The sequence below is a fragment of the Engystomops pustulosus genome, chromosome 2 (genome assembly GCF_040894005.1).
Source record: "Engystomops pustulosus chromosome 2, aEngPut4.maternal, whole genome shotgun sequence".
Taxonomy (NCBI): domain Eukaryota; kingdom Metazoa; phylum Chordata; class Amphibia; order Anura; family Leptodactylidae; genus Engystomops; species Engystomops pustulosus.
In genome coordinates, this window is record NC_092412.1 from 191,372,751 (window position 1) to 191,399,845 (window position 27,095).

General features: G+C 38.2%; 1 protein-coding gene across 5 annotated transcripts in view; it reads right to left on the minus strand.

The window, feature by feature from the left end:
* Positions 1-27,095, minus strand: part of PHTF1 (putative homeodomain transcription factor 1) — an 86,395-nt gene that overhangs the window by 30,510 nt on the left and 28,790 nt on the right. For 4 of the 5 annotated variants that reach the window (XM_072137630.1, XM_072137632.1, XM_072137633.1 and 1 more), the window contains exons 5-11: positions 22,831-22,989; positions 14,427-14,583; positions 13,211-13,312; positions 8,760-8,907; positions 6,092-6,262; positions 1,893-1,979; positions 933-1,154 (exon numbers count right to left, since the gene is read on the minus strand). In XM_072137630.1, coding sequence (XP_071993731.1) covers positions 933-1,154; positions 1,893-1,979; positions 6,092-6,262; positions 8,760-8,907; positions 13,211-13,312; positions 14,427-14,583; positions 22,831-22,989 — 1,046 coding nt within the window. The remainder of the gene's footprint in view (positions 1-932; positions 1,155-1,892; positions 1,980-6,091; positions 6,263-8,759; positions 8,908-13,210; positions 13,313-14,426; positions 14,584-22,830; positions 22,990-27,095) is intronic. The other variant, XM_072137634.1, reaches the window with a different exon arrangement.

Consider the following 27,095-nt stretch of genomic DNA (forward strand, 5'->3'; position numbering starts at 1 on the left):
ATGATTGGAATGTATACATAATTAGACAGTTAATAGGCAAATAATTGATATGGTTAGTGTAATAAAAAATTATACAATTTTCCAATATACTTTCCGTATCAATTCCTCATGGTTTTCTAGATCTCTGCTTGATGTCCTGCTATAGAAATCTGTCCATGGTCATGTGATGGACATGCTGGTGCACGAGCCATTACTATCACACGGCTCTGATTACAATCTGTGATGATAACGGCTCATACACCTGCATGTCCATCACATGACCATGGACAGATTTATATGTAATGGAAGTAAACATAAAAGCTTTCTATCAAAGGACAGCAAGCAGAGATCTAGAAAACTGTGAGGAATTGATACAGCAAGTATGGTGGAAAACTGTCTAACTTTTTATCACACAAACAAAATCAATTATTTACAGAAAGTGAACAACCTATTTAAAGAGGACCTTTCACAACCCCAGTCTTCCCAAACTGAACATACCATAAATCAGCTGTTTGTCCCTGGCAGCACACGGAACACAGTGTGATCTAGTTAGATCACGCTGTGTTCCAATCTAAAGCGCACCCGGCACTGCAGACACATGATGCCGGGAGCGTCAATACAAAGGAGTCTCTTATCTGACACCATCCGACGCTGATTGGATGGTGTCAGAAGATTTTAGCATACTCACACCCCCCCACCCGTGCTGCAGCTCCTCCTTTCTGACCATACAGACCTCTGAATCGTCAGATCCCAGGGGTCATATCTCTGGAACGGAGGGAACTAGAAGGAAAATTCCAAGTGCCCCAGAATCGGGATGCTAGAGCCTGCTTTATGGTATGTTCAGTTTGGGAAGTCTGTGGTGGTGAAAGGTCCTCTTTAAGCAATGTAAGAAAATGTAAAGAAATCTTGGAGGCCATCATAAACGACTGTAACCTACTATTTTTCATTCTTACCAGCTGAAATACGTCATTTGCTAGAGACTTCCTGCTCCCTCCGGCATATTCCTGTGAGAGGCCATCATCACTGTCACTTTCACATGAGGATCGGCACTGAGGTCCATGCAGTAAGTCATCTAGAAGCATGTCTTCTGTCTCAGACTCTTGTCGGGTACTCTCAGAGTCCTGATGTGAGACTGCATAGCTCTGGGAACTACAACTAATACCAGATCTGGAGCCCTGTCATGTAAATTTACAATCATCAATACAGGCAGTTTCTGTTGGCTCTCCATTACTGATTGCTAAATTTGCAGCCCATTGGGAGAAATTAGGACAAGCCGTGTTCTGATTGTTATCCCCTAGAACTAAAGGTTGAGTCCAGCGGTTCATTTTCAAAGAGGCTTTTGGCCTGAGCTGTGCATGACCAGGCACCTGTGAATGTGATGCAGTTACCAGTACGAAGGAATTGAGGAAAGTATTTGTTTTTTTAAAATGTTGTATTTATGTAGGATTGTATTTTAAAAATTATTCAAGTGTAAAGAGTAAAGAGGACCAAAAGGGTATCATTATTAGGGATAGGTGTTTTATGTATGGTATGAGCTTGGTTCTGCTGCTGTATTTATGTACTGATCTGTTCTGGGGCAACATGTACAAATTCTGTACATGTTGGCTTCTAGCTCTAAGTGCTGACTTTTATTTTAACTTTTATACTGTCAAAGAATACCTTATTTTACCACAAAACTCTGGAGGCAAGTGACAAAACAGTCAGTAAATTAATTCTAACCAGAAAGGGTTTTTAAAGTTGGAGAAATGCACAGTGTTTGACTTTCGAGGCGTACAGCTCAGTCCATGAACTACAATCAGCTGGACAGAACTCATTGGGGTTCAGGCTGATAACTGTAGCTGATGTACCAAGTTTCACAATGTGAACTTGGCGTGTTAAACATGCTTCATAGTTATAAAGTTATCTTTCTGTACCTGGCTGAAGACAGATTCCTCTTCTGAGTCCACTGAGCTATCATATTCCTGGATATGTTGTTTTCTTTTTAGCATTGTATGTTTTTCCTGCAGATAATGAAACAGAAAACTTTAAAAACCTGCAAAAAATGTCTAAGTCAGCACATCTTATTGCCTAGGTAGTAGGGGCCTCTGGGTGCAAAATCTGGTGGGGGCCCCCATTGAATGTAGTCCAGACAAGGAACTGTAATCGCTATATACTGCTTCCCACCAATAACTATATACAGCCTCCCCAGTAATCACTATATATAGCGCCCAGTATTCACTATATACAGCCCCCAGACATCACTATAATACAGTTCTCAGCAACCACCATATATAGGTTCCCCAGTAATCACTATATACAGCTCTCCCAGCAATCACTATATACAGCTTCCCTAGCAATCACTAAATACAGCTCCCCCAGCAATCACTATATACAACCCCTATAACTATAGATGCTCCCTTATAACTATATACAGCCTCCCTATAATATTTATATACAGTCCCCCTATAACAACTATATACAGTTCCATAATAACTATATACAGCCTCCCTATAATAACTAACTAGACACAGTCCCCCTTTAACAACTATATACAGACTCCCTATAATAAATAACTACATACAGTCCCCCTATAACAACTAAATACAGCCCCCCATAATAAATATATACATTCACCATATAATAACTATATACAGTCCTAGGTAAAATAATAAAACTGCTACAGGCGGCACCATGATGTCACACTCTGTGATGCTAGCGGCAGGGCACCGCCCTCTTTGTTTACATCCAATCATTTACGGCAGACGGAGAACTTATTGTTCCCCTCGCTCTGCCCTAGACTGAAATCAGAGCACATCTATGGGATTCGGCCTGGGGAGCCTGGACCCAAATACACTGTTGGCGATTCAGGCGGCCCACATTTGGTGGGGGCCCCTTTAAGGGCAAAGTGGTGGGGGCCCCTGGGCCAGCGCCACATGTGCCCCCTTATAATATGGCCAGGTATATTTGCAAAAAGTAGAAAAACTGCAGCACAGCAAGAGTTTGCAGTTTGAACAAAAAGTTATCTATATACACCCAAAAGCAACATTTCGACCGCTGAGCAGTATTTTTCAAGCACAAACATAGACAAAGAATTGTGTTAAGATAAATAAAGACACCTTTTGTTCAAACTGCAAACTATTTGGCTTTTGCCATAATTTTAGTCATGCTTCGTGCTTTTTATTGATATCTTTCATTCCGTGAAAGTGATGGCCAATGGTATGTGTCAACTCTGTGCTTTGCCCTCAGTGAGCTCTGTATGTAGTTTTTGTGCTTAAAACAACAAACTTCCTATATCTATCACCATGAGTGATCTAGCTGAAAAAGGGACAGGAATGGTGATTCTGAGTAATTGTGGGGTCAGGAAAAACTAGAATCATGTGGTAGGGAGTTTGGAAATCGGCATTATGCTCACTAACATGTAACTTAGAAAATTACAAAAAATTTGTCATATTTATGTATCTATTATCATAATTAGCCTGTATTTGTACTTGTATTGAATTGTATGTGGTCTGTATTTGTCAACTGGTGTGATAAAAATAATTTCCCCCTGTGGAAATATAGTTTTATTTCATCTTAACTCCCTTCCCATTTATGTTTTTAATATCACCACATTGTCTGTATTCCTTTTCGAAACCTTTTTGTCGCAACTCTAACATTGCGACTTCTTTTGCAATGTTGGAGCCGTTGTACAACTTTTTTGCACAATCTATCGCCTTTTTTGGGCTTTGCTGGATTTTGCCTGCATCAATATCTCTTAAAAAAGTCACAACACAAGAGATAAAAAAATAAGTTGTACAACAAAAGATGGGACAAAACAGTTGCAAAAATATGCAAGAAGATATACAAGAAACCAGACATTGTGATTATAAATTTTCCCCATTTAAACATAACCCAATATATATTTCTTTTATCATTCCATTTTGTTCTATTGCCTGTATATTATTACATGGACAAACATCCTACAAGACATATTTTACAACAGCCACATGAACCATTGAAGTAATCAGAAAGTAGGGACCAACAGAAAATTGGGTGCAGTGGGAAAGGTCATTACAGGGATTGGAGAGACGCAATATCATTGTTAGACTAGAACCTTTATATTACACTATTCAGCTGGAAAACAAATATGTATGTACCGATTACTTTAATGAGATACTAACATTTTGGATGAGGCTTCCTTGTTCCAGACTTCTGGTATAATTTGCACGAAAAAAAAAAAATGCTTTCCGCCACATTTATCAAGGATTTTAGACCATTCTTTTAAACATTTCAGACTTTTTTGACTAAGGGTTCGTGGTCTTGTGTAAAATAGGCTGTGCACCAAAACAATTAGGACTGTGTGCCATTGTGGCACAATTCAGACAAATGCAAAGATGGTGTAAAGTAGAACACAACAGTCTTACACTGTTCCTGAATTTAACATCCCAGTGATATATCAGTGTTATCTGACTTTTCACTGGAGGGCTCTGCATTACATTGATAGATTCCCCCTACTGTATTTTTTGTGCTCCTCTTTGGGAGCAGAGTCCCTTGTACCCTGATTCACATAGTAAGCTAAAGAGAGAAATGAGGGCAGAGCTGCTTTTCTCAGTTCTGAGAAACGGCAAATGAGTTTGGAATACCCTTTTAAGGTAGCTAGATGGTAAATGTCCTTCAGCAGATGATAAAACATAAAAATATTTCATGAGTTAACTCATTCTTTAATCAAAGAAGGAGAAAATGTGACAAAAAATTTCTCTAAACTATGAGTTAACTCATGCCTGATTTTCTAATATCTTTACATACAAAAAGGTAACCAAAATATGATTAATACGCTTGACAGCTCATTGTTGCTTATCATATAAAATATGGCTCAAATATCACAACGGTCCAGAAAGTATGAGGCTCATTACAATATTTGTTTGCACAGTAATTATAGTGCCATCATTATTTATACAGAAGCATAAATTACTTGCATATTTCAATTTCCTAAGGGAAGAAACATATTAATTTTTCATGAGATACCCATTTGGTTCATCAGTTACTTAAAGGGTGATTGAACCCTCCTCACAAAGCAGATTACACATGGAAGATACTTTCCCTGTGCACGCTACATTTGACTGAATATTTAATGGAGGCACACACTTAATTTCCATTGCAATTCTGAATTGCTATTGCTAATAGCCTGATATTATCAGCTTTAGGATTAATAAATGCACATAATAAACTACTGCATCTTAAAGGGTATTATTTCTTTAAATATTTCATTTCATTGGGTTCTCTATTGAAATCTAAAGATCTTTTATCCGGTCTTATTTCCTAATATGGTGTTTAATAAAATTTGTCCTGCCATACGCAAACTTCATTAAAGCAAAATTTATAGTAACAGCTTCAAGCTTTGTTGTGTTACAATATGACAGGCCTAACTATTCATGTTGCATTATCTATTGTTTTTTTTATTCTATTCTATTAGGTTTATTGCAAGAAGACCCTTCTTCTCCACAAAGAAGCAGCCTCAACGCCGCTGCTGTATAGTGGGGAAGTAGGAACTCTTTGTATCATATATCGATGTAATGCAAGGAATCCCATCCTCAGTCGTATGGCCAGCCTGTGTCACAGGACTCATGGGCTGATCACAGACAGTGTAAAACAGCCCTTAAAGGAGTTGTCAAGTTGAGTCAAATTTTCTATTTTGTCGCATAGTTACAATCCGCAAAATAAATTTCCCCTGCTATTCAGCACTGGCCGCTCACTCTCAGTGGTTCCTGTGCATGCAACTTCTTCATGCACAGCACGTCATTGCTGAGTCAGTCTGTCTTGTGATGTTTGCATAGAGGTCACAGATGAGATCAGAGAAAAAAAACATATACACTAGTAACCTGATTTATACAGTGATTATAATTCCCCAAGTGCAATATTTCATCCAACAAGAATGTACATCTTTGTTGTGAAGTTGTTGTGGATAATTGACACATCTCCGCTGTATATGTTGGAATAATGAAGTCTAATTCATGAGCTAGTTTGCCGAACACAGGCAAAGAAAGGCTGTGTGCTGAACATTACATATGTATGCAGATTGCAGAAGACAGTGTAAGAACGGACAGGAGGAGGCATATTGAATTTAGTGTTTAGCCGGACGTAAAATAAGATTAACCTGAGATCTATGATGGACACTTGAGTTCAGGTTCCTCCTGGTCAATGTGCATCCATTATCACTAGATGCGCCATCTATGCTTCTCAGAGAAGGAAATTCATTCCTTGATTTCACATCTTCCTCGCTTGTCAAATCCTCTGACATTACTTTATTGTCTTGTCTCATTCCACACTAGCAAAACAAGATGAGATGTTAATGGATCAACTCATGACAAGTAGGTAATTCAGCGCAATGGTTTTGTTTGGCACCTCACAAGCAAAAATGATTCCATGTGATAAGGCATCAAATAAGCATGCATGTACTTTTAGAAATACATCTACTAAACAGAATGCAATGAATATCCAAAATCGCAGGTTATTTACTGCTGAGCACAAATGGAAGAGGTAATCCCTGTAGCCTATGAATATCGTGAACACTTTCAGTGAGGGACTAACTGTCATGAATAATTCACTAACTTGAGCGGAATCGGTCCATTTGAGAGGAATTTGTTAAAAAAAGAGTTTCTGTTAAAAGAAGATCTGTTTCATGGAAGTTCAATGTTCAAAATTATCTTTTTAAAAAGTTAATTGTTTATAAAATTAACTTTTAAAATGTTTTTTTCCTTTACATTTTTACACATAATGTACAGGCATTTACAGAAATACGTAGTTCCTCTTTGAGATCCCATGAAACATATCAGAATATGTGAAACATTTTTTTTTTTTAGTCGAATGGACAAAAAATTGCATTCATAAAACACCTTCCATTAAATATCATTTTCTAATATATTTTGTGAATAAATTCTTTAAAGATCACTACTTGCTATGATTGGATAATAACGTTGACTTTATTTCATTTTAGAGAACACAAATTTGTCCATGTCGTGTGATAAACACGAAGGTAATTGGATCCTTACAAATCTTAGCTCTCATAGCTGTTCTCAAATGAATTGTACACCGATTTGTGTTTATTACATTATCGTAGGTCAATTTTTGGTTGAAAAATATTTGACACAAATGTGTCCCATAGGTGTTTTCAGTGAACTTTGATCAAGTAGAGAGAGATCTAGAAAAATGCAAGATTTCACACAATATATTTGTTTTAATCTACATTAATATTAAATGTAATTACACAAACTTCAATTTTTTTTTGAATGGACATTTACATATTTATAGCCTATACTAACTATGCACCACTCATTTCAGATTAGAGGGGTCCGGCTGTCAACACACCCACTGATAACCTGTTTTGAGGGACCAGAAAGCTCTGGTGAATGCTACAGCCTTTGTATTTTTTACATGGATCCATCAACCTTAAGACCTCCAAACTGCACAACTGTGTGAGATTTCTTCATTAAACTCCTACACAGTCTCTCTTTTCTTCACCTGTTCAGGCTTCTTCCAGAGGCAGAACAGGAAAAACTTTATATATGCGCAGTTTTAAGCATATTTTTATTCTATATATTCACAAAATAGAATTCATTTTATTCCATATAAAAGTAACTATGATGAGTAACTATCTTTTTACTATCTCTTTTGCACGTTCTTTTAGGTGCAAACTGCTTGCACAGGTATTTAAGAAGTGTCTGTGCCACTATTGCATTGCATGCAACCCTTTTGTGGCGCAGCTGCGCTAGCCACCATGTGACACAAATTAGGGAAATTCCGGTGCTCAGTCAGACCATGCGCTGGATTTAACATGCAAAGTCTGTTGCACACCCTAAGTTAAAGGTGCACCACAAAAAGTTGGTTAACTCTGTTGGGCCAGTGCAAGGAAGCAACAAATTCATGGGGCATGTTCTTAATGAATCTGTCATACCCAGCATTATACAGGAATGGAGCACTTTTACTGCATTTTCCCACATTTTTAGTAAATGTGCCCCTTAATGTATTACTACAGAGGTAAGCCTGGAATCCACTTCAGAGTATATTATTTTGCTTAGAGATACAGGTGCTAGGGAAGAAAAGACCTGGAATCCTTAGATTTCAATAGAAGAGGGATTTTGGCATAGATTGTTACAATGTTCTACCAATGCAAACTCTGATGAGGAATTATACCCTTATAATGGACTTACTGATTCACAAGCATTGTTATTTTATAACTCAAGATGCAAAATGCATGTTTTTATTTAATACAAACAAATTATATAAAACAAAACATGATTATGAAGTGGAAAACCCATTTAAGGTGATAAATTATTAAGAGGTATAAAGTTTCTTTAAGAATGTTGATGCTGCTGATTTAGTGTACAGAGTTTACTTCCTATATAAACAATTAACCAGACTTCTAATAGTTGAAAGGGGTCTACCAGCAGTTTTGACCATACAAAGCTACAGACAGTGTAAGGTAGCAGCCCAGAAGATCTGTGTAACCATTCCATTGTGTGTGGCAGTAAAAACTTGATTCGAGCATTTTAGCTGATCTCTGCATTCAACTTGCTACTACTATTACATAGAGAAGAGTACCAAGAAGATCTGACACGGGAATGCACCAAGTCCAGCTACAACCCTGACATATAAATGCAATTTCATACCCATGCTGCTGCTGCTACTAACAACACACAAAAATGTATGAATCATTAAGATTTTCAGGATCATCTTACACTGTCTGCAGCTTTGCATTGTCAAAACGGCTGGTAACCTGTTCTTTTAGGCAGGTAATTTGTAGAAATATTAGTACTAGTACATACCTCCTTTTGCCCTTCACCAGGACTTATACACTTACACGTTTGGCAATTGGATTTTCGATTGCAAGAATTTGCATCTCTCCATCCAGAAATCTCACTGTGTTGGTCAAAGTATGAAGGGGGTTTCTTGGGTAACCCTTTCCTATTAATACTAAGTGAAATATAGAAAATGTGAGGGATCAATTTCTTATTGCATTCAGTAACCTTGTATCCAATAATATAGAAAATAGGTTCATTCCGCAAAAATATTTGCTGATATTATACAGGTATTCCCATGAAGACAAAATTCTTAAATATACTCAAGATAGCAAAATAACACATTCCCTATTTCACTGTTATTAACAAAAATGCAGCATATCACAGATATAACTCCAACCCGTCTCTATCAGTCCTGGTGTATACAATTTTGGTTGCCCCTGGATGTGACAGTAAATCTTCTGACTATGGTTGGATTCTTCCTCTAAACAGCTTCTCTGTCTCCGGTCTCTCCCCCTGCATTACAAGACCAGCTCAGACACAGGCACTTCCTGCCGGGAAGCAGCAGTGTGCAGAGATTTACTCTACAACCTACAGAGAGATAAGGTCTTTATCCAGGAGGGAGGCATATAGCAGAACTGACTCTGTGTGTTATAGGTAAGATAGCAGAGCTGAGAGTGTCATTGGCCCAGATTTATTAAAGATCACAGATTTATTGAGATCACACTTTAGCATGTGGCTTTTATGACATTGGACTAGGGTGCCTAGGAACTTATGTAAAATTAATTTTGGTGGCCCAATCTATAGTTATTTGTAAATCTTACCTGTCCCTTACTTGCTTCAGCAAGAAGGTGACTACATTTGCATGTAGCCACAGCTCCACTGTAATAGTAGACTCAGATAGTAATGATAGAAAATTCTATCATATCCTGTAAAGGGTGAGATTGCTTAAAGTGGCCACCACATGAATTGTGACACAAGTCGTTAAGGGGTTAACAAAGTATGTTACAAAGTTTCTATTACTATCATCATTTGCACAATTAATGTATGCAATTTGGCTCAAAAAGTTTAGTTAAGCAGTTAGTGCACATGATAATAGTAAACTCTGTAAACATATGAATGTAGTTGTTGTTAAAGCACCACCCCCTTCTCAAGCTATACATGCATGCTTACCCTCTGTGAGTATTTTTACTTGGGTCCCTGTTCCCAATTTTGAGAAAGCGGATCACGGTAGCAGATTTATGGAAAAGGGACATGAATGCTGGTGGGGAGAATTTAAAATAAGTATAGTCAACCTAGGTTAAATTCTAGTTGGTGGGTAGAAGGCCACTTTCATATTTAGGGTAGTGCAAAATTATGGAGACACCTGAACAAATGGAACACTGTGATTAGAAATGTTTTTTGTGACATGTTGTCATGGGACATATCTTAGAGGGGTGTTGTCCCACACTGTGACCATTTTGAATTTTGTATCAAAGATACTGGATGAGGAAGTTTATGAATTTACTAATCTCCAGGAAGCAGGATTGCATTCATCTGAAGAGTCTGATGCACGGACTGTATACAAGGCTTGTTGGAAAACCAAAAAGTATCCAAAGAAAAAAAAAAGGTTGTATCCGGCACACCAAGCTGATAGTATAAAGCTTGTTGCATAAAAACAGACTATGCAACGTTTATCTCTTTTTTAATGGATATTAAATAAACAAGTTTTTATGCTATCAGCTTTTTTTCCTTTGATATTTATCAGTATGCCAGATTTCAGGCATAAAAGCCCTGATAAATATGTCCCATAGTCGCTATGAATGACCAATACAAGATTAAAGATGATCTTGATTGACATGTTGAATTTAAGGAATGGGTATCACGGTAATTGCAACAAGCATGAATAAGCATAAGACAGGTATGAGAAAGTCCAAAACCTATGACCTTCTTTCTATCTTTTGGATGATAATCACAATGGATGTTTTTTTTAATTTAACTTTTGTATGGATGAGGAAGTGAACAAGCAAAACTTTCAGTCTGACACAAATCCATTGTGAACTGATCCCTTTAACTTAGTTACCATCACAGGAAGTCATGGTGTGCCGTGATTTGTTGGTGACCAAAGAGTGGGCCCATTCTTCATCAACAGTAGCCCTACTGCTGCATAGTATCAGCAAAGTTATGAAACATATTATTTGACATGGTGTTTCCATCTCTGTGCAATTTAGATGGCAGTGTTCTTCCAGCAAAACTACTCCCCTACCAGTATTATGTCCACTAGTTTTCGAGTCAGTCGTTTCTGGGAGGTAGTTTGGTTGTTGTGGTCCCAATGCTCTTTGGATCTTGACCCCCTTCTATTTGTGGGTAATGTAAAATCCAGGGTTGTACACAGTGACAATCAAAATTTTGGTGCCAAAACACAGTAGATCCTAGATGCTTCTGCAAGCATTTTGGCTTGCTATTGCGTTCCGTGCAACACAAGTTGACAATTCAAAACAATGGGTAGCACATCAAGCATATCCTGTAGTGCAGTGATGATGAACCTTTTAGAAGACGAGTGGACAAAGTACAGCCAAAAACCCACCTATTTATAACAAAGTGCCGACACCACAATTTAATAAGCAATTTATTGCTCACTACTCTACCACAGCTTCCAATCTTATCGGCAATCAATACCACTGAAAGAAGTAGGGGAAATTCAAGTTATCATTGTAGCTTCCCTCCAGGGTACTCTTGAACAAGCAGAATCATGGGGAAGGAGCTCCAATGATAATTCATATAATATTTTCTACTTTTTAAAAATAAAATATAGTCCATTAATAGGGATACAGCTAAAAAAATGTTCACAATGGAAAGCACTGATTTTATTATATAACATTTGTTGTATTCTGCGTTTTTAAAATTCCAAATGTCTATTAAGAAGAATTGATGAACGTTGTGCATAGGAAATAAACACAAATCTTCCATTTATGCAAATGATTCTTAATGCAAAGCAGAAGATTTATATCTTCTACCTAAGGCTTTGTTTAAACACAAATATAATTATGCAAAATTCTACTGAAAGTTTGCCTTGAATACGTCCCTGCATTGTAATCTCAGTTATATACTGGTTTTGCCCTATCAGGGTAAGTAAAATGTACAGGTACTGAAGCAAAGTAACTGAACTTTAATAGTTAACATCCACAAGTAAGCCCTTTCTAAGCTTTACAGCTTATTTTCCCTGTTTCCCAGCTATCTGTCATTTCAAGAAAAATAATATTTTATTTCTTCATGCTGATGCTGCTGATGATGCTTTTATTTCAATGATACCCAGCGCTACCCTACAAAATTATTGACATCCTAATTGACATTGAAATTAGATGTAGAAAAAATAAACAGATCAAAAGTGAACATGGTACAGTCACAAACTACAAAAGATAAAAAGTGATCACTGGTAATCAGGAGAGTTATACTTGGAAAAGCTCTGTTCACCATGCTGGTTTAAATTGTGGGGTATTGTAGGACGTAGTTGACTAGAAATGTAGCCTCTTAAAATTCCAAATGCTTTGTTGTGTGTGTGTATATATATAAAAGTTGTACCTAGATAACTGACTGCTTCATTTGCCACCTTCATATGACCATTTTCAGTTGGATTATTCATGTTTTATTTTTATAACATATTAGGAAAATTCCACAAGTGTTAATCAACATATGAAGCAAACTGTATAGAGCTTTCATGTGTCTTGCACTGAGAAGAGGCTTCCGTTATTACACTCTGCCATAAAGCCCTAACTAGTGGAAAGCTGCAGTGGTAGTTGACGTTGTGGAACTTTCTCTCATTTCATTATTGCATCACCAAGGCTCAGCCACAGTGATCTTGGGATTCTTCTTTATCTATCTCACCAAGGCTCTTCTCCTACGATTGCCAAGTTTGACTGGATGGTCAGGTCGAGGAAGAGTTGTGGTCACCCCAAACTTTTTCCTTTTGAGGATTATCGAGGCCACTTTGCTCTTAGGAACCTTAAGTGCTGCTGACATTCTTTTGTAACCTTGGCCAGGTCTGTGTATTGCCACAATTCTGTCTCTGAGCTCCTTCAGCAGTTCTTTAGAGCTCATAATCTGACATGCATTTAGAGCTGTGAGGTCTTATATAGACAGGTGTTTGCCTTTCCTAATCAAGTCAAATCAGTTTAATTAAATAGAACTGGACTCTAATGAAGGAGTAGAAACCTCTCAAGGAGGATCAGAAGGAAATGGACAGCATGTGAGTTAAATATGCGTATCACAGCAAAGGGTCTAAATACTTATACTTTTTTTGTACTTTAATGAGTGAAAAACGAACTTCTTTGATCTTACCAATTGTCTGCAATGAAACAAAGAGTGAAACATTTAATACTTTCTGTAACCACTTTATGGCAGAGAGAAGTTGTGTTTTGTTGTATTTAAATATTTTATCCCCCTTACCAGATAACCCCTTCAAAATTTACACAGTGCAAGAAGGGAACTCACATACTCACCTGCTGAAGAGGAAGGTTTTCAGTGGGTTGCAGGAAGCTGATGCCTTTGAGTATTTGCTGAATTCTTTTTTGCCATCACTATTCTGTGCTTTGTGTAATTTTCTACAGAAAAGGAAATTAAATAATTATAAGGATATTTCTAACTACAGGCTGTGGGCAAAATGCTTTAATCTTTTGTTTTTCAGTAGCTATGGTCTAGCATGTAAAATAATACCTTTTTAACATGAGACAAATCTACTCTAGGTAAAAAACATTAGACTTCAGAATATAATTGTATAATTGTAATTTACAAACCTGTATCATATATGTCATGGGGAATTTGCATATCCCTTACTGTGCCATCCTCAAGCAACTTTTACATCAGCACTACCTGTACTGTATTTTTAAAGAAATTATAAAAGGATATGCAAAGAAATGTTGTCTTTTGGGGGGTATTTTTTTTTTTTAATCTCCAGCGCTTTTATAATTTTACTGTAAAACATCTTGGGAAATAGAAAACATATACTGGGAGATACCATATGCAAAATAAACCAGTGTATCGACTTAAAAATATAATTTACTACCCCTTTCTAATTGTTTTAATCATTTGTGATGTTTCATATGTTTTTTGGCAGTGCAGTTTTGGAGGCCAAGACCTCCAGTAATTTCTTAAACAAAATGCACAGGTTCTTTGATGAATATTGTGCCTCCTTTAGCTGTGATTTACTTTATATGACTTTACAAGATACAGGCAGGGTCAGTGGTAAAGGAGCTATTGGCCAATAAGAATTACTTTCATTAATACATACATGATACGTGAAAGTAGACTCCACACTTATTTCACTACATTATATTAGTCCACATAAGTATTCGTGTGGTAGAGTGGCTGCTGGTCAGAAGGACCAGAAGGACAGCAATCCCAGAGCGATCAGCGGGAAAACACTAGCACCAATCGCGGGTGTTACCGGTAAGCCTTTGCTGCAATATGCAGCAAAGATTTACCGGCTGTGGAGAGGGCTCAGCCTGTGAGCCCTCTCCATGCACCTCCACCCGGCACGTGACGTAGTATTACATGTCGGTAAGGGGTTAAAATATTTGAGTACTCTTCCTGTATATAATAATCTACAATATTTGATGATACAGGTCATGTTTATGCTGGGTTAGGGGGGAATTTTTACAGGAATAATTGCATGCACATACGGACTAGTAAATAAAAGCAATTTTTTTTTTGTCCTACCTCTGTCTCTTTCCACCATTTGACCCTGATAACCTGTTGCCCTGTGTGGAGACACTCTGACAATGAACTGTTCCCAGGAGCAGCATTAGGCACATTGGTCCGGCCTGCTCACTCATGCTTGCCACGGGCACCATGTAATTCAACACAATAGCCGTCACTTCGAAAATAGAAAATGAACAGAAACTAAGTGGAGGCAAAATTGAAAACAACACATTAATCACACTAATTCCATATAATGTTTTTGGAGATTTTGGCAGCAAATAGAGAAATAAAAATGAAGTTATTCTATCTCAGCCCACACGTGACAGCAACAGCCAAGAGTGTGGGATGTGTCGTAATGGTGGAAAATAGCAACGAGATACCATGAACACAACAGGAAGGATGGATCAAGCTGGTATGATTTATGTGCTGCTCATCCTTTGCTTTTATGTCTTATGTCTTGTTTTTACCCTGATATTATATTTAAAAAGTAATAAAGTACAAATAGCTGTGATTTCCTATCTAAAGAAAATAAAACAAAAAGTGTGTTGTTTTCCATTTGAGGGGAGGGTCACTGCTGTAGCTTTATCTATCTGGACAAGAAAACTGTAGACAAAGATCTCCAGGGCCAATACCTTGCACCTAACACAATGCATCAGGATTGGGAGCTATAGTATCCGGATTATATTTCAGAATAGGATCTTTATATATCTGCATTTACCTGCATTCCTATTACTGCCCATATCTCCTGTCCTGCAGCAAAGAAAAATGAAAACGTGCAGGTAGAAGGTAATTTTTAAAATGAAACAAATACTAAAAGTTATATTTCATACCCTACCTGAGAGTGCTGTGAGTTTAGAAGTGAAATTGCAAGTGATTGGTTCCTTTTAAAGGAAACCTACCACTTGAAGTGGCAGGTTTCCGATGGCAATACCGGGCACCAGCTCAGGGTGAGCTGTTGCCGGAGCTTATTTTAGTTAGTGTTTTAAACCGCGGTATCGCGGTTTAAAACACTTTTTAAACGTTGTAGCCGGCGCAGGCAGGTACGCGCTCGGCGCTTACCGTGCACGCGGCTCTCATTCACTTCCTATGTAGCCGCGTGCACGGTAAGCGCCGAGCGCGTACCTGCCTGCGCCGGCTACAACGTTTAAAAAGTGTTTTAAACCGCGATACCGCGGTTTAAAACACTAACTAAAATAAGCTCCGGCACCAGCTCACCCTGAGCTGGTGCTCGATATTGCCATCGGAAACCTGCCACTACAAGTGGTAGGTTTCCTTTAAGGCAGGTTTAATTTAAGCTACAGAATAGTAGGAAATCTAATAACACTAAACAGGACAATTACGGTATGTTGTAAGGTTTGGTTTACTGTCTCTGTTACTTTTACAATCTTGCACCATTAAAGGGAATTGGGCAGATTTATCAGGCTGCCATGGGCAACTAAGAATATTCTGACTTTTAGACAGCTTGATAAATCTGCCCCAATGTGTCTGCAATGGTCTGAAGGCAACTCATTAAGCTCTATGGAGACCTACACATCTCTTTTTTTGTTTACACTTAGCATATATGCCAGTATACAGATGTATAACCTTAGCATATACATAGACATATAATGGCAGACGTAGGCTTCCTTTTTGCCTCTTTCTGCACAGTATATGTTGAATACACATAAAGCTACATCTTTTCATCCTTTTTCCTCCTGCTGTGTGATGTTCACAGTCAGCAGAGACTATTGGAAGAAAAAGGGGCTTCTGCAGAGCATACACTTAGGGCCGTTCTCTGTCATGTCACTTTCCATATAAAAAACACCCTATTTATCTCCTGCCGATGTTTATTCCTCCTCCCGCCAAAACATGATGTAAACCCAGTCTCACTATGCTCTATGCAGGTAGGAGGCGTAGATAAACTGTGACATCATCTATAGTTAGTACTGGAGGCAATGACAGTGTTTTTTTAATTAAAGTATTTTCTTCTGTTGTAATCATGTCTGTCTTGTCTGTGATTTAAATGAGGAGTCTGCTGCAAAGAAAAATCCTACAGAATTTGCAAGTCTCCATCTATTATTAAATCCAGTAATTTACTTTTATAAAATATAGTGATATTTAAAATATATATAATATATATTGTGAGAAAGTAAGGGATGTAGTCTTGGAAGACGGGTATCTGTTGTCCATGCAGTAAAACAGTATATGGTAAAAGCCCTGGATCTGTCTGCAGTAACCTAAGCGTTAATGCAGACATGTAGTAAGCAGCAGTAGTCTGTTCGTCTATGTTGGCCCAGCTCGCAAAGACACCTTTGTAAAGTCTGTATTGGGCCTGCTCCATCCAGACGGTTCTGGGTTTTTATATAACCCACAGGTTCAGGTCACAGGACTCGTTAGAGCCTGATATAAACTCTATGCCAGAAGCAGTAGATTAGGCACCACCTGGGGATCTGAATGCTGGTTCATACATCAAAGGTAAATGAGTGCCCCTTGATATCCTGCTGGCCAAGAGAGGGTGCCTGGCACCCAGGTGCATGTATGGCTAGGGACCTGCTATCGTGTTAGTCAGTACTCAGCTGAGTAGGTTTTTTTATGCCTATGCTAAGGCTGGATTCACACTGCCGTTGCCCGCCATACCGTAGCACGGCGGGCATATGGCAGCACGGAGGAAGAGGTGAGCGCTGCTTACCCCCGCCCCTCTCCATAGGGATATATGGCGCACAGCGCCCTATGCCATGAGAAGATAGGACTTGTCCTATCTTTTCACTCGGTATAGAGCAGTACGGTGCCGCAAATGTGGGGGATGTATATCGCCCATATATACGCCAGCCATTTATACGTCCCCCATATGGCAGTGTGAATGTAGCCTAAGGCTGTATTTAAGTTGTTTGAATGAAATGTATGAATAAAACACTTGATTAGGACTGTAACCTGTATGTGCCCCTACTACCTGCACTACTACCTAGCGTCTGCCAAAGCGATTCCCCACAATATATACATATGTCTGTTTCAGAAATAAGTAGTTATAAGTACTAAAAGCAGCATTAATAGTAAGGAAATTCTCCTTACGGGGATATTTTGCTAATTTGTTAAACAGGAAAATAATTAAATATCACATGGTCATAAGTATTCAGACCCAATGTGACACTCATATTTAACACACATGCTGTCTATTTCCTTCTGATCCTCCTTGAGATGTTTCTACTCCTTCATTGGAGTCCAGTTCTATTTAATTTAACTGATTGGACTTAATTAGGAAAGGCACACACCTGTTTAAGGTCCTAAGGAATTGCCCAAGGAGCTCGGAGACAGAATTGTGGCATCCTTAAATGGAAGAAGTTTGGGACAACCACAATTCTTTCTTGACCTGGCCATCTAGTCAAACCTAGCAATAGTGGGAGAAGAGCCTTGGTGAGAGAGATAAAGAAGAACCCCAAGATCACTGTGGCTGAGCTCCAGAGAGGCAGTAGGGAGATGAGAGAAGGTTCCACAAAGTTAACTGTAGCCCTCCATCAGTCAGGGCTTTATGGGAGTGTGTGCCGATGAAAGCCTTTACTCAGTGCAAGACATAATAATAATAATTCCTATATTTATATAGCACACACAGATTATGCCAAATCGGTCCTGTCCCCAATTGGGCTCACAATATACCGACAAGTATGTTTTGGAATGTTGGAGGAAACCGGAGGACCCAGAGAAAATCCATGCAAACACAGAGAGAACATGCAAACTCTTTGCAGATGTTGACCCTGGGACTTGCAGCGCTGGGGTCCTGGGTTCAAGGCTGTAACGCTAACCACTAAGCCACCGTGCTGCCCACCAAGACATATTAAAGCCTGCATACAGTTTGCAAAAAAACACATGAAGGACTCCCAGACTACTATTGGGCCAAAGATTCACCTTCCAACAAGACAATAACCCTAAGCATGCCGATAAAAATAACAAAGCAGTGGCTTCAGAACATCTCTGTGACCATTCTTGACTGGTCTAGACAGAGGCCTTACTTAAACTCAATTGAGAATCTCTTGAGAGACTTGAAAATGTCTGTCCAGCAATGTTTACCATACAACCTGAGGGAAGGGGAGAGGATCTGCAAGGAAAAATGGCAAAGTCCCAAATCCAGATGTGAAAAAATGTTGCAACATTCCCAAGAAGACTCATGGATGTACAAGCTCAAAAGATGCTTCTACTCAATACTGAATCTGAGTCTGAATACTTATGACCACGTGATATCAGTTTTTATTGTTCAATAAATGAGCAAAAATATCTACGTTATATTTTTTCTGTGGGTCCAGAGTGTACATTAATGAGCAAAAAGAAGAACTTTTTTGTTCTTACAAATTGGCTGCAATGGCACAAAGAGTTAAGCATTTAAAGGGGTCTGAAAACTTTCTCCACCCACTTTATGTGGAAATGTAGAATGGAACTCACAGTTTTTCTTATTTTAATTTCTATTGAACAGAGATTTATTAGTTATGAACACAAGCAATTATATTCTATATCTCAGCTGAATGTGAAAAGATGAATTGAAGCATGTAACAGGTTGGCATAGTTCAGCAAAACTTGAAACAGAGGATCAAAGGGTAATATTCTGGTGGGAGGATATAGCTTTGAAAACCAGGCACTACAATCTCCAAACTAATGGTATAAAATGATAAGACTTGATGGCTTCCTTCATATTTCCTCATATTTCTTTCTTCCAGTAAACTAACAGCTAGAGAAATATGACTGTTCAAGTATTCAGTAATTTTAGTATCTGTAAATGTTGTACTTGACCTTATAAAAAGGTTGTCCGTCTAAGACAAATCCTGTTCATGTGTACTTCATATTTAATACTCAGAGGGAGTCATTTATCAGGGCTTTTATAGCAGTTTTCTGCTATAAATAATATTAATTTCTGGCACAACTATTTCCCCATTTATGCCACTTCCATGCCAAGGAACATGAATGGGGAGTGGGTATGGCGGATTAGACCAGCAAAGGCTGTTCTTGGAGCAATCACTTGTGACAAAGTCACTATTGAATTGGAGAGAAAATCAGTGTTTATGTGTATTACAGCGTCCACAATGTAAATTGGGTCACACTGGAAGCTGTTTTCCATGTGTAGGTCTCTTGGAAGACCTGGACTCTAATTGCAGGAGTGGAGACAGAAGTGTGATCACTGCTCCAGACCAAAGCTTCAAGATTCTAATGGGTCTAACAATGCACCAGGTGTGCAATCCCTTAAAGAAGGGTGTGGAGCAGTCAGAAAGGGGTTCTCTACCTGGTAACACAGAGGCTGTGAGAGCCACATGTGAGTGACACAGGGTTACTGAACATATTTTTCATGCTGGCAGGGAGCAGCCCTCCAGTGGCTAGTGAGGGCCGCTGAATGTATAGTTAGGCAAGGATTTTATTTGATGTTTTGTTTGATACTGGTGTTCTTCTGGAATAAATGCGCAGTTTTCAACTTGAATCCTGCTGTCCATGAGAGCTTTGTCATTGCCGACCCCCATGTTTGAGATGAACCCCTACACACTGTACCCTGCACCCATGTAATGCTGAATGGGCACAGAATATAGCAGCAGACGCCTGCAGGATACATATCTGGAGAGGGGCAGGAATTAGATCATAAACTGACTAGTGCCAGCCTATGATAAAAAAAAACACAGAAAGTGACTGTCACTTTGGGTGACCTGATACATCCATGCTTTACCTGGACTACTAATTGTATGCACCACAAATTGCTGCATTTGCAATTGGTGGTACTGCAAGTAATCTCTGGGGTTCCAAGCAGAGGTCAGTCTGTGATCAGTGATGAGACCGTCTGTTTCAATTATAATTATATATGGACAACCTCTTTAAAGGAAATTGGTCAGCAGCCCAGTAACTTACAAACTAAACATATGGCCTTGAAGATAAAGTTATTGGGTGTGGACACCTGGTTAAACCCACCATCTCTTTCCAAATTTTACAGCATAGTAAGCCTATAGCTAATGTGCCATCCCCACCCTGTGACCTGGCACTGTCCACTCCATGCCCACACCGTGTGCTATTAATTGTGATTTTGTCCAGGCTTGTGTGCTAGTACAGGCCTTGTTAAATACCCCCATCATACTTATGGAAATGCATTTAAATAGAATAAGGAGATCATATTAACCAAAAAAGCACACATGATTTATCAGTTGCTATATATTTTACATATTTGAGCTCTCCCTTAAAAGCTCTGTATAGAAAAGCTTTCCCTGTGACCCGGAACATTGTATCCTATTATGAAATGGAAATAGTATTTCTTTTTCTGAAAATACATCCATAACTGTAGCCACTTTCAGGTATTGAGATGATAAACGTTCCCATAATTAATGAGGGCCACTTAGGTTCTTGTAGGATTTGGTTAACCTTAGACTTACAGATGTCACCCTTTATTACTCTCTATTGTGTCACCCTTATGGCATCACTTAATGTTTGCATTTATGGGTAATACAGAAGAAAACTTTAACACAATTAAGTCAAGTTATTAAAATCAACTGCCTTCTTTTTGTATAAATCCATTCTATTCTTTTAGCAAGGCACAAATACTACACCGTTGGACCAGTGGGAAATGACTAATCTTATGTGCCAGGTTTCACGGGGTTGTTTTCTATACTAACTACAAAGACTTTATTAAAGATGCAGTTTTATTTGAACTTTTAAGTCTTCCAATGACTTTGTGATAAGAAAATAGCAACCATGTTAATCAAAGTATCCAACAAGTCCCAAAGCTATACACCTGCATGTGTTGAGGTCCAATGTTCCCAATTAACATGTAGCGGAGCTATTGGTTAAAAAAGAAAACATAGGAGAGATTTATTAAATGTGGGCTATAATACTGTTTTTATTCAGACAATATTATAAATTTCCTCTGTATTAGTTTTTATACGTCTAATTTTATAGTCAACAGTTCCTTTTTTAAAGACCATTTGCAGGCTTTTCTAGTTATTTTAGAGAAAAGTACACAAGGATTTTTTAATTTCGCTATTCAAAGGAAGGTTCGAGAAGGCACAGGTCAGTAGAGGAAGCTGACTCATGTTCTGCCAGATACTAGACTACCCGAAGACTAGAGGATGAAAGTATAGTATATTGAATTTTAAGAAAGCAACAGTAAACGAGTCTTTGTTCACACCACTGTCATGCTGCAGGAAAAATAACACAACATGCTGTGTTATCTTGGCCCAAAAAATGACAAGCCTATAAAGAACCACATCGCTGATATCCAGCATGTTAGGGTGTATATAATATTGTGAGAAAGTAACAGGTATTGTGTGGGAAAACCGCTATCTGTCCTATAGGCAGATGAAATGCATGTGGTAAAAGCCCTGGGTTTGTCTGCAGTAACCCAAGGGTTAATGCAGACATGATAAGCAGGAATAGTCTGTTTTGTCTGTGTTGGCCTAGCTAACACAGACACATTTGTAATGTCCGTACTGGGCCTGCTTATTATGGAGTAGGGGTAGGCTGGTAGTGGGACTCCTACTCCACCCGGGCTTCGGTCCTGGGTTTGTGAATTGCCCACAGGTGCGGGTCACAGGCCTCGTTAGAGCCTGATTTAGTCTGCAGGCCAGAAGCAGTAGTAGAGGCCCTACCTGGAGAGCGGAAAGCGAGATTGTATTCTCACAGCAAAGGTAACTGAGGGCCTCCTGTCTTGCTGCTGGCCAAGAGCGGGTGCCAGGCAGCCTGGTACCCGGATAGCTAGGGTCCGTCAAATGTATTAGACAGCGCCTAGCCGGGCAGGAATTACTTTTATAATGTTTTTGCATGTGCCTAAGCCAAGGCTGAATTTGTGTTCTGTTTTGCAAGTGTGAATAAACACTTAAGTTGGACTTTTAAACCTGCGTGTGTCACTGCTTCCTGCACTGCTACCAGTCAACTACCAGAGCAATTCCCCACACAATATAATCATAAAAGTGAGAAATTCTACATGCATGAAAATTTAAAGGGGTTGTCCGGGCTTAAAAAAAAATATTAGACCAGGCTTGGGATTTATAAGAATAATAAGAATCTGCTACTTACATCCTCTGATGCTTCCGTCGCCCTTCGGTGCCACCCCTCACTGCAGTGCCCCTGTTTGTTTGCAGAGACAGGCATTCCCATCTGACTGCTGCCTCGCGCCTCATACTCATTGACAGTTGAATAGCATTTCTAAATTTGATTTAAGCCCAGGAGTTACTCCTGATCACAGGCTTGAACGTGTGAGCGGAGGAACGACAACAAGTGTTTTGCATTATTGCTCATTCCTGATAGAAATTGTTTTGGTCTAATGTATTGTGTGTAGCCCCAAAGTTTTGTATTTCTACAGATGTAATATATTGCTCCGTAAACCTCAATTTTTTAATTTTTTTTTCAAGTTTAAAGCATTTCAATACCCCTATCTATCTATTTTATATTACATTTCACAAACTTATCATAAAAAATAAGTACATTATACCTTGCATGACGTACAGAACCAAGAGCCAAGTGAAGACACCTGGACTAGTCACCCTCATCCACCACTTGCTGAATAGCGGAAACAGGACCACCCTTACTAACCCTTTCCGCGTGAGAGATGTCCATGGACTCTCCGGTTTGGCTTTGGCAAAAGTGGAACCTGAAGTGAATAAAAAATTATTATAAGAAGCTAACATATATTCTCTAGCAGTCGAATTTTACAGAACCCCAAAGTCATTTTTAAGTATGAATAAACTATAATTTATATTTATCATTTTAGAATATATCATTTTATTCATAATCCATTCTTTTTTGTTATGGGAAGTTTTGTGGCTACTGATATCATTGTTTCATATGATATGCTGAATAACTAGCAGGCATTCCCAGCAGGTCCCCACATGATTATTGTTGTGTTTGCCTACATTGTATTTTATGTGTATTAGGGTTCAAATGAATAATGGAGTTTCTTCACTGCGCTGCTACACCAAATTAATCCAATAGGTAGGTTGATCACAGATTAATTTATTTATTGTGCTTCAGAGAGGTGAACTACGCGTTTCAGGAGCGAACTGCTCCCTTCATCAGGTTCTTAAAAGGTTATTAAAAGAATGTAAAATATTGACAATAATAGTATTGGTGCTAGAATTATAAAAGAGGTCCATTGAGGTGTACCTCAGGGTTTAAAAATGTATATATCCTTATCATAATTAATACTGTATATAGCATTTTCACAGATCATGATTAAAAGAAAACTTCAATGTATGTGTCGTCATTATAAACACCAATACTTATTAATTTCACAAAATCAGGATTGGAACATCATTAAATAATCATAGGTAGTAAATAGTGAAATAGTAAATAGTGATATTTCATATACAACAAAAGTTATTTGTATTAAGAGTAAGAGCTAATAAATACTTGGTGAATAAAAAACAAATGTACAATTAAATATTTTTGATGGGAAGTGAATGTTCATTATATGTCTTTAATATGTAAATGGATTAGCCTAAGGTTACCTTTTATAGAGTGTCAAGGTTTTAGAATAATATCAGATAGTTAGATTCACTGTGATTGGAGGTATTCTTAACGGAAAATAAAACATAGCTTTTATTTCACAATTAAAATTATTAGGACAGAACTATAATAACAGACAAACAACATATAAAGAGATTCTCACTTTGTCAGTTATTGTCTTTGGTAGGTATGTGAGCATGTGTGCTCCTTGACCTACTCTGAAATTCTTGCGCTATAATTATTGGCGCACATACTGACGGAGTTGATTTATAAAAACTTATGTGGATGGATTTCGGTTTCGATCCACATTCTATGGGTAAGCAGGCAATGTCAAAAGTAATGACCTCTAGATCCTCACTACAGTGACCACTGCTGTCACAGTTGTGCGAGTTGGCAGAGGTGCATCTATTTAGAGCAAGGGGCTATACTTGGCTCTATCTGCATGCTCCTAGTTTAATTTGGATTACTGGTCTAAACTGTATAAACTGAATTTTATGGCTGCCAGTTTATACAGTTTAGACCAGTAATCCAAATTAAACTAGGAGCATGCAGAGAGGGCCAAGTATAGCCCCTTGCTCTAAATAGATGCACCTCTGCCAACTCGCACAACTGTGACAGCAGTGGTCACTGTAGTGAGGATCTAGAGGTCATTACTTTTGACATTGCCTGCTTACCCATAGAATGTGGATGGAAACCGAAATCCATCCACATAAGTTTTTATAAATCAACTCCGTCAGTATGTGCGCCAATAATTATAGCGCAAGAATTTCAGAGTAGGTCAAGGAGCACACATGCTCACATACCTACCAAAGACAATAACTGACAAAGTGAGAATCTCTTTATATGTTGTTTGTCTGTTAGTATAGTTCTGTCCTAATAATTTTAATTGTGAAATAAAAGCTACGTTTTATTTTCCGTTAAGAATACCTCCAATCACAGAGAATCTATAAGAAATAGGAGATATTGTCAAAGAAATACACCGCTATATCACCATTCAGTGAACACGCTTATATCAGATAGTTAGTTTTAGATTAATATTATCACACTGCTAGGGATCGCTGTACTGACCCAATACTAGTGTGTATTATGAGGGAATGTGACTCACCCAAGAGTAGAGGACCAAGGTTAGGCAGTGTTAGGAATGACACCCTGTGTGAAGCCTTATTTATATTGGCGGGTTGGTCCTGTGGGATGTCTTTAACTGTCAGCTGAGAGACTGAGCATGCGGAATGGTGTATTTTTCACACCAATATACTTGAATAAGTAAACCCCTATTTCCTTGATTCAGTACACATAATACACATGCATAAAATACTAATGCTATTCTATATTCTCACGGTATCCTTCTATTTTTTCATATAGTAAAATAAAGTAATTAATCTCCTTATTTCTCTACATTGTAAAATAAATTATACTACCTAGCTACCACCCACATTAATTCCTCTTACTACAAAAGAATATATCCCCACATCAAATCTATACCCTGATACTCTTCAAACCAGACATATACTAACAAAATAGGTCCCAGTGAATATATGTATGTAATGTCCAACTGACAGACAAAGGATACTACTATCGGACCACACATGGAATATTGTGTACAGTTTTGGGCACCAGTGTATAAAAAGCATATAGTAGAACTGGAGCGGGTGCAGAGGAGAACAACCAGGATTATTAGGGGAATGAGGGGATTAGAATACACTGACAGATTACAAAATTTGGGTTTATTCGGTTTAGAAAAAAGACGACTGAGGGGAGACCTCATTACAATGTACAAATACCTGAACGGACAGTACAAGGATCTCTCCAAAGATCTTTTTATACCTAGGCCTGTGACCAGGACAAGGGGGGATCCTCTACGCCTAGAGGAGAGGCGATTTTACCATCAACATAGACAAAGGTTCTTTACTGTAAGAGCAGTGAGACTATGGAACTCTCTGCCGCAGGAGGTTGTTATGGCCGACTCTATGTACATGTTCAAGAGAGACCTGGATGACTTTCTGGAGAGAAAAAATATCACGGGTTATGGGGATAAAACATTTATTTAATTCTTAAAGGTTGGACTTGTGTCTTTTTCCAGCCTTATATACTATGATACTATGAAAACCCTGGTACGAAGAAGACACCATTCCGCATGTGCATAGTTTCTCAGCTGATGGTTAAAGACATCCTGCATCGCCTTCCCGCCACTATAAATAAAGCATCGGGAGTGAGAGTGCCTTTTATGGAGAGATGCTATCTATCCCCAGGGCTTGTCATTTATAACAGTGCCTAACCTTGGTCCTCTACTCGTATTGGGTGAGTCACATTCCCTCATAATAAACACTAGTATTGGGTCAGTACAGCGATCAATAACAGCAATCTGATATTAATCTAAAACTAGCAATCTGATATTATTCTAAAAACATGCCATTCTTCCACAGTAAGCCCCAGTACCATCTACTCCATCATAGAAACACCTCCATCAACTTGATCATGGTAAGAATAACCATAATTAAGATCTAAAAAACCTTGGCACTCTACTAAAGGTGACCGTAGGCTCAACCATTTACATATTAAATTTATTTAATGCACACTCACTTCCCATCAAAAATATTTACCGTATATACTCGAGTATAAGCCGACCCAAGTATAAGCCGAGGCCCCTAATTTTACCACAAAAACCTGGTAAAACCTATATATTTTTTACTCGAGTATAAGCCGAGTTTGGGTTTTCAGCACATTTTTTGTGCTGAAAAACTAGGCTTATACTCGAGTATATAAGGTAATTGTACATTTGTTTTTTTATTCAAGTATGTATTGGCTCTTACTCTTATTACTATTAACTTTTGTTATATATGAAATATCACTATTTACTATTTCACTATTTACTACTTATGAATTTTTAATGATGTTCCAATGGTGATTTTGTGAAGTATTGGTGCTTATAATGATGGCACATACATTGAAGTTTTCTCTTCTTTTAATTGTGATCTGTGAAATTATGTAAAATATAGTATTAATTGTGATAAGGATATATACATTTTTAAACCCTGAGGTACACCCCAAAGGACCACTTTTATAATTCTAGCACCACTACTATTATGGTAAATTTCTTACATTCTTTTAATAACCTTTTAAGAACCTGATGAAGGGAGCAGTTTGCTCCTGAAATGCGTAGTTCACCTGTCTGAAGCACAATAAATAAATTCCCCTGTGATCAACCTACCTATTGGATTGATTTGGTGTAGCAGTGCAGTGAAGAAACTCCAC